The sequence below is a fragment of the Gymnodraco acuticeps genome, unplaced genomic scaffold, assembly GCF_902827175.1.
Source record: "Gymnodraco acuticeps unplaced genomic scaffold, fGymAcu1.1, whole genome shotgun sequence".
Classification (NCBI taxonomy): domain Eukaryota; kingdom Metazoa; phylum Chordata; class Actinopteri; order Perciformes; family Bathydraconidae; genus Gymnodraco; species Gymnodraco acuticeps.
In genome coordinates, this window is record NW_022991003.1 from 403,523 (window position 1) to 421,925 (window position 18,403).

The following is an 18,403-nucleotide window of genomic DNA, read 5'->3' on the forward strand; positions in this document are numbered from 1 at the left end:
AGCCTTATTTTGATTATAATGTTTGGAACAAGTCCTGATTGAGTTCTTTTAACACAGTATTTCTAAACTACTTTATAGCATTGCTATGTTTGAAATATCTGAATTCCATCACTTTGTGAGCATTAAATCACTTACATGCACTTTAACTGCATACAAATATTGTCAATAACTGGCCTTCCAATTGAAATATATAAGATTCTTGTTAATGCATGGTATATGGCTAAAGAAGCAGATTAAGGATTATTGCATGAAGCCACTAGGTGGCATTAAAAGACTGAGATACTACAGCTATAAGGACCACTGCAATTTACCTGTACTACTATTGCAGTTATGTTGCTATACAGCTTCTGCTGCCTGTGTTTCAGATATTTGACTAACTTGCCACGACTGAAACTATTTATCAGTAACTTTAATCTTCAAAAAAACGACCTACTAGTAAAAGGTAAAACATTTCCCTCTTAATGAAGTAGAAGTATAAAGAAGCAAAACATGAACATTCTTACAGTACTTTTTGAAAAATTATTATTTGGGTCGCTATTATTCTCCACAAAGTGGTAGTCTTTCTCACGTCCACACCAAAAATAACAATCAAATCAATGCCATTTTTTTAATAGGCAACACAAAAATGCTGTCACAATTTCTGGTGTTTTGACCAAGAAGGAATCTTTTTGACTTGTATTATTCATGTATTTAATTGGGACACTACTATACAGATTCAAGGCTGTTATTGTCATTCGTACATAGCTACAGTGTCGATATGTCAATGAAAATCTTAGGTCACAGGCTCCTCCAACGGTGCAACATAATAAAACAGACAAAATAGTGCAAGTAATACAAATGAAATATAATAGAAATAGTGCAAGGAGAGTCTATATACAAGTAATTGGAATATGATATATAAGATAAATAATTTGTAAGTTGCAGACAGATGAATGTTATGGATGTCCTTTCAAAAGTGTACCATGTAATTTGCTCATGGGTCTCAAAATACCATAATATTAAATGAAATGTTATTGTGTTACATGTACATTAGTGTAATATTATGAACATTGTAGTTTTTTTCTCATTTAATTTATACTGAAATCTATATTGTATATTGTTCAATGTGTTAGTTTATAATAATAAGTCTCTTTTATAAAAATGCATAGTCAATACACGTTCTAGAAATTCTGAAAAAAAAGGTCAAACACTTCCGGGTTTAGGGACTACAATCCTGTAATAAATCACGTGATCTGTGCATCAATTCTCCCCCTCCTCTTTCCCCCATCATCCCCCTCTGCAGCGAGCATCTCCCGGATCCCGGCCGAGTGTCAGTGCGCCTTTAAGAGCTCTATATCCCGCTGTTCTCTGCACTAAACCTCCATCAGAGAGAAAAATGTCGGCCAGCTCCGCTTTCAACGATGAGAAGGGAGGCTCGTCCAGCGTCGGGGAGCCGGAATATGGACACGACCCGGCGAGCGGAGGGATCTTCTCCTCCGACTACAAAAGGTACAGAGCCACCTGGTGCAGCTTGACGCGGATTTTATTTGTCGTGTTGTGGGGGGGGGGGGGGGGGGGTACCGGTGCAGCTAATAGCGGGGGAGGTGCAGGGTGTGGGTGGTGTCCTGTACGTTAAAAATGCATTTTGTATTGCAATATAAAACCCTCTCCAAGTGAACTTTGTTTGCTATTAGGCCCGTGATTTTAAATCGGTGTTTTTTTTCTGGTGGTGAAGCTCTCACCGTGATTTCTTCGCTAGCGTCAAATGACAACCCAGCTCTGGTGTTGACTTTCAATACATGTGCATTCACTGGTGTGTATTTACAAGCGTTAACATGTTTGGAGTTTGTATTTACTTGATGTTTTGTGAGGTGATATCTTATGAAAGGCCTGTCAGACTGGGTGCCAGGCCTCAGATCAGCACCACCCCTGCTGGACAGCGCGCAGAGCGGCAGCACAGCGTCACGTTATACACATGCACCCTATAGTAAATATAAAGACATATACCTCGTTTATTATGACCTGGAATAGGTTGTTAGTATCAGTCATGAGTAAGGAATAACATATAAGACCTTATTCAGTCATGATTCTAGGAATGAATAAACATATACTTGTGTGTTTGTGTGAGGATGGAGGCTTGTGTCCTTGTTGTTATATATGCAGTTTTTCAGCCATGATTTCAGTGGCTATAGACATAATAACCATGTATCAAGCATACTACTACTACTACTACTAATAATAATATTATTAAGGGATTCAACTAACGATTATGGTCATTATTCAATTTATATATAGAATGTATTAATTGTTTGGGCTATACTGTAGATGTCAAAACATTTAAAAGTTCCCAAAGTTTAGGCCTACTCATTTAATTAGTTTGTTTAGTTAGAATTTTTGTTGTTGTTGTTGTTGTTGTAAGGCTCATACAGTGATCAATACTTAGGAGTTTAACACATACACAGTATGATATTTCCACAATAAGATGGTATTCTCCATGTTGATTTGTCGTTCTTTTCTTAACGCAAAGACGTTCAGTTTACTACCAAACAAGAAGGGAAAGTGTCCCTCGGTTTATCCATTTAGAACATTTTAATCGCAATAAAAATGAGCATCCAGTGATAAGACTGAAGTAATTTTATTATAACATCAAACAGGAAGCCTGGTTATTCTCTCTCACTCTGAAACCCTCTTTTTGAATCTGTCAAACCTTCAAAATATGTCTAACATCCATAAAAAAGCCACACAATATGAAACAAACCAGACTTAAAGGAAACATTAGTCCATTTTAAGATAATCCTCACTGGCCAGAATACTGTTTCAGATTCATTTGTTTCTGAGGACATGACTGTATACCTTGGGCCCTTTGAGCATAAGCAAAAGAAGACAGTAAAATGCACAGATTTAAAATCACTCATTTATCTGACCAATAATCCATGTTCAACATAAACCTGCTAAACCCAAACCAAATGCATCGATCGACAGAATCGTCATCCTGCAGGAGAACTTGTCCTCACTCGTCCTGCTCGGGAACATATTGTTCTTTCCGATACATTTCTCTTTTTGTGGGGAAGGAGGATGGTACTCGTTCTGAAGAAGAGACAGGGCAGGAACTTATATTCATATTCATACAACATCATACCTACAGTGACCAGCAGGAAGGTGGTCCTAGACACTAATAAACTATTATGATTGATTAATGAGGACGTCATGTTCTGGATGTAAAAGTAGAGTATGAAAGAGTGACTTAGTGTAAGTGGGGCTCTGCTGTGGCAGTAGTTATGGAGAATACTGGTATTTGATTAGATAATAAATGCCATGTATAATTGATGGGCTCCGTTGAGCACCGTATTCCCAATAGAGTTTATTTCTGTCTTCTGTACAGCTAGCACAGACTACAGGATGTACATATAGGTAGCGTCTTAGAAAGAATACGTCTATATCAACTGGGTTTCTTCGGTTATATTTGACCTTTATTACCATGTGATGATATTAGGGATAACATCTGAGACATCAATTGGGCTGAGTATTAAAGTCCTTCCAGCCACCCAAAGTTAGACCTCTCATAAAGCAGCTTTTGCACACAAACATGAATGAAATGTGTAAATAGAGAGGCTGTTTCTCTGTGCATCTGTAGGCCTTCTTGAAAGGTCCCCTATTATACAGTTTTTCATCAATATATTATAGGTCTCAGATATATACAAAACATGTCTCTGAAGTGTTTGGCTCCAAACACCAAACAGATCATTGCAGCATTACCCATAATCCCCTCTGTTTCAGCCCTGTTTCCAAAGTGCTGATTCTCTGTCTGTTACTTTAGATGAAAATAAGGAGCCCCTCCCCACGCCCCTCTGAGAGAGATTTGGTTAAAAAGAACACAATGGTGCTCTAGGAGGAGATTCAGGTGATAAGGTGAGGGGTGGGGGGGGGGTTACCTTGGTTGGTGATTGGCTAATGGCTACACAAGCCAACAAATCGTTATGACATCATAAAGTGGCCAAAATCTGATCAGCTCATTTTCAGACAGGTTTTTATAGAAATGGATCAGGACAAAAAGAGAGAGAGTCTTTTTTTCTGAAGCTTTCAGAGTCTCTTTACACAGAGGGGACACATGTTGATGTAGAAGAGACATGAAGAAGAGGGGACACATGCTGATGTAGAAGAGACATGAAGAAGAGGGGACACATGTTGATGTAGAGGAGACATGAAGAAGAGGGGACACATGTTGATGTAGAAGAGACATGAAGAAGAGGGGACACATGTTGATGTAGAAGAGACATGGAGAATTGGATTTTGCATAATAGGTGACATTTAAAGCTAATATTTTGACTTGACTTGTCAATTAAGCCATCGTATTTATTATTTACATCAGTGCTTTCCTTGTGAGACATGTCAAACTGTCTTTTTTTTTTTAAATGGCTCGTTCACTGGACCCCACGTCGAAGAGCTCCGGCTAAATAAAGTATTGGTACAGTACAGTTTTCATAAACAAGAGCCTATATACAGTATGTGACATGTTTATGTGTTTATATGTTTTATTTCTATACTTTGACCAGAATGTATTAACTGAGTTGCCATGTTGTCATGGAAAGGGCCTTATAACAGTATTAACTATCTTTATTATGAATGAATCATGAGCACAAGCTTTTTCATGTTCTTTATAAGCCAAAATGTTCTTTTACTCTGTTTCAAGAGCGTCTCGGAAAGCCATACAGCCACAGTCGTGCTTTTTGTTGTCGTCCTATGATGCTCACACACAGGTGAAACTAAGTTCATGAATGAAGTCTCAGGCTCGTTGTGTGTCGCTGCAGCGAGACAGCATGTACGACAGAAAGCCCCGGAGCTCTCTCTCCTAAATGTCATGCAGTCATTATTAATGTCTGTTTTCCTGCAATGACATGCCAACATGTCTGCTGTGAAAAAGGCCTTGTTGGTAAAATGCTGCGGGGAATTATGTACTAATAGGAATCAAAATGTCCGTCTGTTGTTTTGATTTGACTGCGTCTGCCCCTCGGTCACTTCTCACTTTATTCAGCAGACATTTTGACTTGTCCTTTGACCTGAAATAAAAGAATCTAAATTGAATTTAGCCATCGTATATTTTGGTGTGAAACTAGATTACTGCAGCCCTCGCTAATTTGACTAACAACACCTTTGCCTTTCCTAATGTTACCTGTCAAAATGTCTTCTGTAGAGAAAGGAACATTTGTCAACATGAACATCCGCTCGGCCAACGTTGACCCAAGGTGAACTCTAAATTGTGATTCTGCAGGAGCAGGCTGGAGATTGTCCTGAAACAGGAAGTGCGCATTAGCATTTAAAAACATTTATCATTTAAATCGTACTGTCTTTAGTAGAAGTGAGAAACTAAGTGGAAATGTCCAGTAATGCGACAATAACTTAACAAGTGCAACAACGTTTACAGAGTGAAACAGAAATGTATGTTCAGCATTGTGAGACTGACCGTTGAGCGTCCCGACCAAGCAAGGAGGCAGAGGCAGAACGTCCAAATGCAACCCGGTGTGGGCATTTATTCAAATCATGGGCACATGATTCACAGCCTCAATTGCTGTCCACCTGAACACAGTCAGACGCAACAAGGATCTCACACACACTACCTCTCCACTGACAGGGAGAACAGAGCCTAAATACACACACACTAATCAACCAACAAGACACAGGTGGGGGGCGGGAGACAACATAGGGCACCAGGTGAACACAATCACCAGCCACAGACAAAACGAGAGGGGAAACACTTTCAAACTAAACTACATTTGCAATATTACAAGGCCCGAAGCCGTCAGTCGACAGTGACGAAGTTACCTTTGTCACAAGCATCACTGTACTCACCCACAATATCCTGAGAGGAGTTTTCAAGGAGCAAAATAAGTTTTGGCTTCTATGTCTTTTTAATGAATTGTTCTTGACAGAAACACAAGGTCAAGAAAAGATGTGTAGCTTAATTAATAATTAGCCAGTAAAAACACATCAGTGGTGCTAAAACACTCTAAACTTAATCTAATTAATGCGTAAATATGTGATGGTGGATGTTATTAACGTGCATTGGCTTTCAATGTTGTAGCTGCAAGGAATTGTGGGACCTTACCTTATGCTAAAGGAGAAAAGAAAAGAAAGCGCTGAAACACCTTCACTTACATTAGGAGAATGGACCAGCCCTTATCATGGCACTGAGATACTTCAGGGTCACTCACAAACCTTCTTAAAAACACACCGCAGGCCATAACGGTTCACTTTTGGTGTGTTGGGCTTAAATGCAGCAGTTTGATTCCTATTATAGTCAAATCCTGCTTCCAGCTACTGTGTGCTGACTAATACTAAATGCATCCATATGACTCATCGGTGCCCATGTGTTATGATGCAGTCGCCCTCTGTTGGAGATACAATACATGCATCTCAGCTTTATTCTAATTAGAAGAGATAGATATTCTCTTGAAATGTATTGTATTACAATAATTACCATAAATCCTTCACATAAGCAACATATGAAATGCACTTCATAGTAGACATGGCTTCCCTTTACCAAGTCAAAACAGACCACTGGTGTTAAAGCCATAAAAAAAAGCGAGTAGACTTGTTAAAGCACATGTTTCAAACTCAAGGCCCGGGGGCCAAATCAGGCCCTTGGTGGATTTAATTTCGGCCCGCAGGATAATTTCTAATTACTATTAGATCTGGCCCGCCGGTATATTACACGCACACCTTCACTCCATCCTGAGGGTTTCCTCCGCTCAGAGCCTGAGCCCAAACATTGATGAACTTGCACCCGAGATGAGATGCCAAGTATCTGCTTGAACTAGCATCACAGAGCAGCAACCTGAGTTTAATGGATGTTTCCTTCTGCACTTTTTCTCTCACGACAACAGGGCATGTTGGGTTTTTTCTTTGAGGGAAATGTTTTGTTGAAGCTGTTGTTGGCCTGTGGGAAAAATGTAATCATAAGAAATGACTGAGGAAAAGCTGCAGATAGAGCCATAAGAAATGAATGCAGCTGATTATTTAATGTTGTTTTTATAGGCAATCATTTAAGCTTTGTTAGTTCCAGGTTTAATATGTGCAATAAGTTCATTTCAATAAGTCTTGCAATAAATATTGAGCCAGTCTGGCCCTCCACTAGTACCCATGTTTTTATTTTGGCCCACTGTGTATTTCAGTTTGACCCCCCTGTGTTAGAGGAAGAGAGAGGAAATATTTATAATCATACTAATCAAAATATATTTTCTGTATGTAGCTTTTTTATGTTTCATAAAGTTCCATGGTTTCTCTGTAGGCATCCTTATCATAAGACATGTTTTTGAACCCTGTGTTATGAATAAGACCTTTGAAATGATGCAAAAGCTATAGGAGCTGCTTTACCCTTGAGTGTTGGATTACATAAACCCTTTTTTCCCAAGGCAAGCTTTCATTTAGGTATTAGTTCTGTGTTAGTAGTGTTTGCTAAATTGTAGAATATGGCTATGAGTGTCATTTTGAGACCACTTTTGTCATGTTCTTTTGTGTAGTTGTTTGGTTTTTATCTCATATACTATTCTCTGCATGTATCTCCGTTTGGGAACGTGTGTAATAGCATTGCTGTTTATTGCTCCACCAATAACAGCCCTGCTTCACCAGCAGATGGAGCTCTTTGTTTATACATGGGGGCGTGTGGCGGAGTAGGCTGTGCGTTGGTGTTCGGATCAGGGGGTCACAGGTTCAAACCCCACTGCAGTCAGCCACAGTATTGAGTATGTAAGTCGCTTTGGATTAAAGCGTCTAACAAGTGACATGTAATAGATTGCTGATGTCATTTGTGAACTGTGACCTTTGGATCTGGAGAATGATTGTCGTTAGTATTAAACTACTGACGGTTCATTCCTGCCGTCATTGATTGATTGAAATGTGGGCTGGGCGTTGCTCCGGTGTTTGCAGAAGTCAGAGTCTCCTCAGTGGAGGTAGATTAACAGGTTTGTCTGTAAGCACAACAATGAAAGCGATCACTCGACCTTCACTGCCGTCTCCTTGGAAACACGGCAGATGTGAGATGTAGCTCTAGTTGTCAAATCATGTCAGTCTGTGTTATCATCATTCTGAGCATCACCTTTCCTCTCTACGAAGAAATGTACACGTGTGAACTGACTACAGAGATGTTTCTGCTTTGTTCTGTTTCGTTGTGGCTCTGCACCACATTGTCACAAATATAGTACTGAAGTATAATTTAGTATTGACATGTTACGGTAGCCCTTCTTCTTGTCTGACAGCTTTTGATTGGCTGTTTAATTAAGTAAGAGCCGGGCTTTCCCCCCTGGGTTTTCTGTCTTTAATCTTATTTAGTATGTAGATGTCAATCCTCACGTCTGTCAGCTTTAGAGCAAAATGGTGCGTTTCTTCAAAATGTCAGAAATGTCAGAGCGATAAACAATATAACAATAAAAGGCCTTTTCCATTACGGTGGCACTTGGGGAAGAATATGAATTATCCAGCTTCAGCTCTTGCATACTTGGAGTTTATTTATTCATGAAAGCCTTCGTATATCACTTTTACGGTTAGCCGCCTTAATTCAGAGGATATGATATGGCTGCACTGCTTCCAAAAAAATATGTAGAAGTTTGCAGGAGAAATCTTTTTGGGATGGAATGAAAATATATTTACAGAGATGTTTTAAAGGGACCCTGTTTTGCTAAATGTTTATTTCATATTTGTATTTTGTGCCTCTACTGTGACATGTCTCCATGCTTTAATGTTCAAAAAGCTCTTTATTGTGCTCATACTGCCTGTGCTGCAGCACCTCTTTTCACCCTCTGTCTGAAACCAGAGCCCAGTCTGCTCTGATTGGCTAGCTGGCCAGCTCTGTTGTGATTGGTCAACCGCTTAGAGATGTCCCGCCCCTTAGCCTATCACATACAATGTGTTGGAGCGCTAGCAAATTGAAGCGTAAGTGTTACATAGTGATGGCACTTTTGTTACGGAAGTAAACCAAGGAGTCCAATGGAGACATTTCAGGCAGTGTGTGGGAGAGAAACTCCCTCTGGAGGGAACACAGGGAATTGTGCCTTTGCAGACCATTTACATGCACTAAAACCTACCAACTCTGTGTATTATATTATATATTAAGAGAGAGAGAGAGAGAGAGAGAGAGAGAGAGAGAGAGAGAGAGAGAGAGAGAGAGAGTAGAGAGAGAGAGAGAGAGAGAGAGAGAGAGAGAGAGTATCAGAGAGGAGAGAGAGAGAGAGAGAGAGAGAGAGAGAGTAGAGAGAGAGAGAGAGAGAGAGAGAGAGAGAGAGAGAGAGAGAGAGAGAGAGAGAGAGAGAGAGAGGAGAGAGAGAGACACCTCATCACGACACTGAATAGAACGCTGAGTCATGTAAGACGAGAGAAGAAAAAAAAGGCACCTCACAGAATTTAAAATATTAATCAGGCAGGGGCATTTTTTGAACATAATGGGCCAGAGTAGCCCATGATAGTTTCAGAGCTGGGTTGTTGGCTGGCTGTGAGTTTTAGGTGCAGGCGGATACAGTAAGCTGTGTGAGAGTTAAAACGAGATTTCACGATGTTAATGTGACGAGGCAGAGCGAAGATGACAAGCGTGAAGGGGCTGAGTGATAACGTGGCAAAAGATGGGAGAGGCTGTGTCATTGTCAGAGGGATTTAGAAATGCATATGTGGACATAGTGTGTGTGTGTGTGCACAGGGAGAGAGAAAGAGAGGCTGGTGCAGGAGGAGAGGCGAATAAAACCCCACGCCCCTCTCTGCCAGCATCCATTTACCGAGCAGCTGATGTCTGCTGCTCCACTGGATGCGTATAGACTCAGCAGTAACAGGAGGAAGGAGAAAACCCTCTCTGCTCTGGGGATCCCGTGGATTTGGATTACAGGAGGCAAAGTATTTCAACCGTGGAGGAGAAGAGGAGCTTTTTGCAAGAAATGTCCACGTTGGATCAACTTCACCTCGGAGGAGTATTTCTAACACAGAATCTAACTGTGAAGGCTGTCTGAGGAGAACCATCCAGTGGATTAACACTGAGGAGTGCCTTTTAGAAAACGGCCATCTCTCCACTTTGTCTACCTGGGATTCTACAGGTTGCTTTCTCTAAAGTTTCCACCATGACGGCCATGCAGAGGCTGTTGCTGCAGCTGCCGGTGAGCGCGGTGAACATGGTGAAGACGGTGCAGAGCCAGGTGCAGGGCCAGGAGGAGGACAAGAGCCCCGTGCTGACCCCCGACGGGGTGCACCAGGCCTGGTACAGCGCCCTGCAGCCCGACGAGCTGCGACACCTCCGCTCCGGGGGGTCGGGAGGTGGAGGTGGAGGAAGAGGAGGAGGAGGAGGAGGAGGGGACCATGAGGAACACTCATCACTGGAGGAAGGTGGTGGAGGTGGAAGCATTTTTCAAAGTCAACCTTTGCGGTAGGAAAATCCAGGAGAATCTCTTTGGCACTATGCTTACGTTTAAAGACTGTTTTTATTTTGAGTACATTTCACTCAATTTACCCACTAGTTGTTGGACTATAAATTGTCAGAAATACGTCAAATGCCGGTCAGTTTCAAAATGTCCAAGGCAACATTTTCAGCCTGAAACCAATAGACATTTAAGTCATAAAATCGTGTTATTTCAGAAGCAGGAAATGTTCAGTATTCTATCTGACAAACACAAACAATTCGTTTCTTATCAAAATGTTTGGGCCATATGAAAAATCTTTTCAGATCTAGTGTGAAGATAAATGAACATACATCATTGACATAAGCAACATGGGAAATCGGTTCCCATCAGACATGGCTTCACTTTTACAAGTCAAAAAAGACTGGAACCACTTGTGAGCCGTTACAAAGGTGTAGGCTTGTTAAAGAAAGAGAGAGGACATGTTTGCTATTATACAGTTTACCTTTTTATAGAAATGATATATACCGTACGTAAGGAAGCTTCATTATGTTTCATAAAGATCCATAGCTTCTCATCCCTTTCATAAGACAATAAGACATGTTATTAAGCTCTGTTATGAGTCAGACCTTTGAGTCATGCCAAGGCTATAGGAGCTGCTGTACCCTTGAATTAATTGGAGCGCAAACCTTTCAAATGAACATCAAAAGTGGAGCTGTACAGAAATAGATTTGCTTATACAGAGCTCTAATTACACTTGGATTTTATTCTAATTTAACAGGAAAAGAGCTTTACTGAAGCCCAGTTCTGTTTGGTTTAAGCAGGAATATTTTATACAAGAAACTGTAAAGTCCCTGCTGATAGAGTTGCATTATGTAAAGCAGTGTACTAGTCGTGCAGAGCTCTGTTCCAGCTCAACTGCGTGTGAAGTTGTTTTATTGAACATTTGGAGGCTCTTCTTCCATGGAGACTTTCCATCCGGAGAGTGCTGCTGATCTCTTGGCTGTAGAGCCAGGTAACCCGACCGCCGTCATGCTCGTCGTACCACAGAGGGTTCAATAATTCAGAGCTGATTGTGAATTCAGCCGTTGTTCGAGACCAGATCCTGAGAAATGAGAGAACCGCTGTTGGTGTAGAATTACTGTGGGCATGAAGTTTGAACCCAGAGAGTCGTTTTTCCCACCTGTGCTCAGCATGAGGCTTTCTTTCTGAGATCATTCACTGAGGTGGCATTTATAGGTGCAGACTGGAACATACCCAGGGGGGCTGTGTGTCCTGCGGTCCATTCATAACTTTTCAATCTTCTTTCTTTTGGCCACTTTTCATGTTTCAGCTTTTAGTGTGACATTTAGTGCGAAAGAGATGTTTTCTTTCATTATATTCATCTACCTCTTACTTAAAGGGGCCCTTCTATGCTTTTGGGGGTTTACCATTTCCTGTAGTGTGATATATAGGTGCATGTAAATGGTCTGCAAAGGCCCCCTCCAGGGCGAGTTTCTCTTCCGCACTCCCCCCCCCCCCCCCCGCTTGAAATACTTCCATTGGATACCTTTGTTTACTTCCTTAACATAGTGACATCACTAACACTCGCCCTTCTTTTCGATTGTGTACCATCAATCAATCAATCAATGTTTATTTATATAGCCCAATATCACAAATGTTACATTTGTCTCAGTGGACTTCACAGTTTGTACAAAATATCAGTATGACAATACGACACCCTCTGTCCTTAGACTCTCACATCGTACAAGGAAAAACTTCCGAAGAAAACCCACAGTTTAAAGGGAAAAATGGGAGAAACCTCAGGGAGAGCAACAGAGGAGGGATCCCTCTCCCAGGACAGACAGACGTGCAATAGATGCCGTGTGTAAATTGAAAAGATAATACATTTGCAACATAGGTAGTCCAAATGTTTGGAAATGCATGTGTGTATAATAGGAAGATGAATCCACCAGGATATCCATCCAGGACCTATGATCCAGGACCACAGCCACGACTCAAGATCCAGGGCTCGCGATCCAGGACAGAGGAGCGCAGGATCATCCATGACTCCGGATCCCGGCGTATATAGACACCAAAAAGAAAGAAATGTGGGGAAGCTGGGTTAATCGGAACATGAGAGTACACAGGTACAGACAGAGAGAAGGAAGAAGTAAGGTGTCCCCTGACAAACTAAGCCTCTAGCAGCAAAACTAGGGGCTGAATCTAATCAGCCCTAACTATAAGCTTTATCAAAAAGGAAGGTCTTAAGCGCACTCTTAAAAACGGATAGGGTGTCTGCCGCCCGAATCTCATTATACGTGAGGCTAAGGGGCGGGACATCTCTAAGCGGTTGACCAATCACAACAGAGCCGGACAGCAAACCAATCAGAGCAGACTGGGCTCTGGTTTCAGACAGAGGGTGAAAAGAGGTGCTGCAGCACAGGCAGTATGAGGAAAGTAAAGAGCTTTGTGAACATTAGAGCATGGAGACACGTCCCAGTAGAGGCACAACATACTGATATACACCTGATAACGAGCAGAATATGTCCTCTTTTGAATTTGAATGCTTTTGCTCTGTTTTTAAGCAACCTTGTGTGCTACTACTACTAACACTACACGTTTAAATAACAATGCATGTGTTACTTGTGACTGCGGTAGCTGATAATTCCCCTTTCACAGCTTTCACATTTCGCCTGCGCTTTAGCAAATGTAATCAATGTGTTTTGTTTTGTTTTTTTTAATTAGATTTGTCATCAACACAAGCCACATGGATCCCTGTCACGTTATGAATTAGCGAGGCTGTTCATGGGGGGTAAATTGATATAAGCTGCCAAAGAAATGAAGATTCTGGTTGGTACGTTTCTTCACTCTCTCGTGACATTCTGGCAGGGACAATAATGCAAGTTTCATCCACAGCTCTTGGCTTTCAGCTGCAGGTTTGACTTGTAGAGGAAGACAGTGAGAGCTTAGAAAGAACAAGGTCAGAGCAGCGTTATGTGGCTGCAGGAGGTTGTTGTCGATAGAAAATGTGCTTCTTTTACCATTTGATTCTCCCCTGTATGAAGCTCAGACGGCAAATGTAATGCATCAAGTAAATGGTGTTTATTTTTTAGACATGGTATTGGCGTAAACATTTGAACACGGATGGATGGTGTGTCAGGGCTTTGCTGATCCCATGTTTTTCCTCTAGTGTCACAAAGGTTGACATTTTTAGTGTTTATTTGTAAAGTTTCACAGCAACTATTTGGTTAATTGTCATGAAACTTGGTACATGTGTTGCAGGAACATCTTCAGTTAAATATTGTACTTTTTATGACCGAATGCTCGAACTAACTAATGAAATCAGCGTTAGTGTTACTCATACTCGTGTATGCGCTTCAATGCTTTGGGCAATAATTACACACATTTTGTCAAAGTGAATTTGTTTTGCAATACAGCCACATATTTGTAACTCGTTGGCTCACCGCACACGCCTAAAAATAAACCGTCACAAATGAATTTGATAGATACTGTCAGGTTTTAATTCGACAGTCTTTGATGAGTTTAGGTTTTGAAGCGTGTGAAAGAGAGAACCTTGTTCATGCTTCATTTAGGCGAACTGAAATCCTTCTTAGCTAACACACACACACACACACACACACACACACACACACACACACACACACACACACACACACACACACACACACACACACACACACACACACACACACACACACACACACACACACACACATTGTGAGTCGTGTTAAATGTTCTGTTCTGCATTGGCCACCGTCACACCCCAAACAGATGAAATATGTCTTTTACTCCAACAGCCTCCCCCTCACACAGGATTGATGTAGAACTTCTAAACACAGTCGGATCAAATAGTTTGGGAAGTCTTTTGAAGTCATGGTTTCAGTGTTTTCAAAAGTATATGTGGCATTCACTGCATGTCGAGCAAAAGCATAAATAGCTCAAAAAGAAAAATACAACGTTGAAATCCAATTCCAATCTGAATGGATTTACATAACTCTGAAGATCTGACAGCACTTAACGGCTGCAACATATTTTGAATCTGTTATTTAACTCTAACTAAAATAAATGGTTCAGTTGTTTTACATTTGAATTGAATTGAATTGATTTATTTAAAACAAGGGACAGTGTACATTAATCAACATATTAAAAACATGTAAAAGTACTCGAATTAGCCAAAAGGCTAGTTTTCATCGATAGTCCCTTTGCCAGATGGTGATAGACATCCTAAAAGCAATAATACAAATACCACAACATTGTTATACCATTGTACATATTTACAATAGATGACATCACTGAATACAGATAAGAGCAAGTCATGATAATAAATAAATAAATAAAACATTTACAATACACACTCATACACACACCCACACATCAGTGCTGACACTGTTGGTTTTCAATGAGCCACTTTTTAATACTGTGCTTGAATGTGTAGTAGGATGAGGACTCTCTTATTGGTTGTGGTATTGAATTCCATTGATGGGATGCGTGGAATGAGAAGACAGCCTGGCTGAATGCGCTTTTCCTCAATGGGATGGTGCGGTCTCCCCTAGCCGCACCTCTAGTAGCCCTGGTTGAGGTGGACTTTAGGCTGATGAAGCCAGCCAGAGGAGGAGGAGCCAACCCACGAGTGAAACTAAGCAGATGTTTTTGTAAACTATGAGATTTTCCCAGTTGAACAGATTATATTTTTTAACAATGTGACAATGATGATACCGGAATGGCTTTTTGTCTCGTGTTTTGAGTGCTTGTTTATACAGTGATTCCAGTGGTTTTAGAGCTGTAGAGTGTGCATTATCAGACAGTGGGTCTGGTGGCGACTTGTCTCCCCCCCGTGAAAAGACGTGACAAGACTTGGCTTGGCAACTGGAAGGTCACCAGTTCAAGTCCCGGCAAGACCAAGTGCTACCGAGGTGTCCCTGAGCAAGGCACCGTTCCCCACACTGCTCCCCGGGCGCCGTTCAAAATGGCAGCACACTGCTCCTAACACTAGGATGGGTCAAATGCAGAGAAACCATTTCCCCACAAGGATTAATAAAAGTCCATCTTATCTTATCTTAGTAGTTGATGTGGGAGAGGACCATTGAGTGAAGGTATAGCTTAGCTGCTGCAGATGATAGGAAGTTTCTAATGTATCTGTAATTTGACAGATTGAACTTTACTTTATTGCAGACCTTTTTGATATGGGTTTTGAAATTGAGATTTGCATCTTGTGTGTTGTGTAGGGGGCTCATGAAAGTGCAGATTCTTATGTTATACCCAACATCTGTACAGGACTATAAGTATTTAGATTGATGCCTATTCTAAAGGAAGTCAAACTAACTGTAAAAAAACATATGGATATTTAAATAAGGCCATGATATAAGCGTGGCTTTTCTTTTGGCTTTTTATTCAAGTTTAGTCTAAATTAAAATGAGGAGTGATGGAAATTAACACGCTTAACAGCCTGTTTAGTAAAACATTAAAACTGAATTGAGTAATCCAGAAAAATACTTTATGTCAATGGATTTATTAACACATGGTAACGATATGCACATCAAAACCAGACTGTTCTTCCCACCACTGCATCAATTATTTTTTATATTGCCTGCTCACAACGTGACAAAAACAAGCCCCTGTTTGCAGATGCAATACAAGTCGTTATATATAATAGCTCCTTGTGTCAGTATTGCATTGTTTCCACTGAGTAGCACCTGCTAGCATCAGTGTGAGTGCGTGAATCAGAGCATACAGTCTCCACAGCTCACAGCACACGCTTCAGATGCAACACAGCTCTGCAGGAAGTCACTTCACTTAAATGTTATTGCATCCTTTGTTGCCTTGGAAACTAGTTGGGGAAATGTGCAGCTCTGCAGCCATTTAATCACGTCTCCCGCCCCCGACTAAACCCCACCCAGGTTTAATGTTTGAATCCTTTAGTTTCTGGTTAAGGTAGTTTTGAGTTTAAGTGTGAATAGGGTTTTAACTAGAAGATACTAAAAGGAAACTTTCCCAGTTCATAACTGACTTTATAACGGATTGTTTTTAACAAATGATTATGACATATCCAGTAGTTTACTGTTTAAATATTCAGATGAGGATGAACCTTATTGCTTTCCCCAATGACATGTGAACATTGGATTCAGCCAGGTTCTAAATCACACCTTTGTGCTATCAAAGTGACGGTTTCTGAATTCTCAAAAATGTAATTTAGAGAAGGCAGCTCTTAAACTTATTTTATGAATTCCTCTTCTCTCCATTGCATACCTCCACCTCTCCTCAACCTGCTCCCTACTTTCCATTCCCTGCAGATCACAATGTCACCCCGAGCCTCATGGTCCACGGAGACTCCTTCCTGATCTCATCTGTCAACCTGTCACTCACTACTGCAAACAAAAAAGGCCACCACCTTAAACCCTTCCGTCACTCCCACTGCACTCCTCACCACTTTCACTCTTCCCTCATTCATATCCAGCTCCACTCTTAAGATTCAATACGTTATGCTACGCTACACTATGATACGATACGTTTCACTACACTACGATATGACACTCGATACGATACGCTACAATTACGATGCAACACGACTGGATATGTTAGGATACCATACGTTACGCTACACTACAAATGATGTTAGGCGACAAATATTAAGACAAGAAACAAGAGACATTTAACATATTTGCTGTCCAGATAGTTAATGAATTGGTGGGGTCAGAAACAGCCTCGATATGTTAATATGGTAACACTTTTATCCATAAACGCACCACTCCTCCAGACTTTCTCTTTACTTCTCCATCAACTTCCTCAGAGCTAACATCAGATCTGTACTGCTTCGCCTCATTTAACAATGTGGTTACATCCCCAAAAAGTACAAGAATCATGCAACTGCACTAACTTCATCAACTGTGCTCTTCTACTTCATGGCACGGCAACTTCATTCATTACATTACATTATATGTTACTTGTTAGACGCTTTTATCTAAAGCGACTTACATACTCAATACTGTGGACAATCCCCACAGGAGCAATTTGGGGTGAAGTGTCTTGCCCTGCAGTGGGGTTTGAACCTGTGACCCCCTGATCCGAACACCTACGCTCAACCCACTGCACCACACGCCTCCCATTCATACGGCACATTTTGAACACAAGGCAACTCAAAGGGCTTTACGAAATAAACATTAAAAGCATTATTAAGACACAGGTGCATTCAAACACATTTAAAAACAGCCATTAGAAAGCCAATATAATACAAGTGCTGTATTTAGAGACAATAACCGATGACAATACACAATTAGATTTAACAGCAGACAGATCACAATCAAGCAGAGACATGCAAAGTAAATATGTCATCCTAATTCTAGCAGCCTTCATACAAGTTCCCCCTAGAATAAAAAGAACACACAAAATGCACACAACGTCAATGTGCAAGTGAAATAGATCAAGGGTTTAATTAAACATGGGTGCGGATACAAGCGGCCGGGATGGGTTTTCTCCGCAGGGTGGCTGGTGTCTCCCTTAGGGATAAGGTGAGAAGTTCGGTCATCCGGGAGGGACTCGGAGTTGAACCGCTCCTCCTTCGCATTAAAAGGAGCCAGTTGAGGTGGTTCGGGCACCTAGTTAGGATGCCACCTGGGCGCCTCCCTAGGGAGGTGTACCAGGCACGTCCAGCTGGGAAGAGACCAAGGGGTAGACCTAGGACCAGGTGGAGGGATTATATCTCTTCGCTGGCCTGGGAGCGCCTTGGGATCCCCCAGTCAGAGCTGGTTGATGTAGCCAGGGAAAAGAAAGTTTGGGGCTCTCTGCTGGAACTGCTACCCCCGCGACCCGACCACGGATTAGCGGGAGAAGATGGATTGATGGATGGATGGATGGATGGATGGATGGATGGATGGATGGATGGATGGGTGTTCTCATACCAACAATTTAATGTGTAATAAAAAATAGGACATGTTGCATTATCCTAAAAAACCTTGTCCAAAGGTAAACAATGATTTTAGGCCTGTTGCATTGACATCCATTGTCATGAAATGTTTTGAGAGGATCATGGTGCCGCTGCTAAAAATGGAGGTTGATGT

At 41.3% G+C, this 18,403-nt stretch overlaps 1 protein-coding gene across 6 annotated transcripts in view; it reads left to right on the forward strand.

Moving 5' to 3' along the window:
* Window positions 1-18,403, forward strand: part of LOC117559361 (AP-3 complex subunit beta-2) — a 62,776-nt gene that overhangs the window by 970 nt on the left and 43,403 nt on the right. For 4 of the 6 annotated variants that reach the window (XM_034236090.1, XM_034236092.1, XM_034236093.1 and 1 more), the window contains exon 2: window positions 1,283-1,488. In XM_034236090.1, coding sequence (XP_034091981.1) covers window positions 1,376-1,488 — 113 coding nt within the window. In that variant the 5' untranslated portion in view covers window positions 1,283-1,375. Of the gene's footprint in view, window positions 1-1,267; window positions 1,489-9,368; window positions 10,376-18,403 lie in introns of those variants that run through there. The other 2 variants (XM_034236089.1, XM_034236094.1) reach the window with 2 other exon arrangements.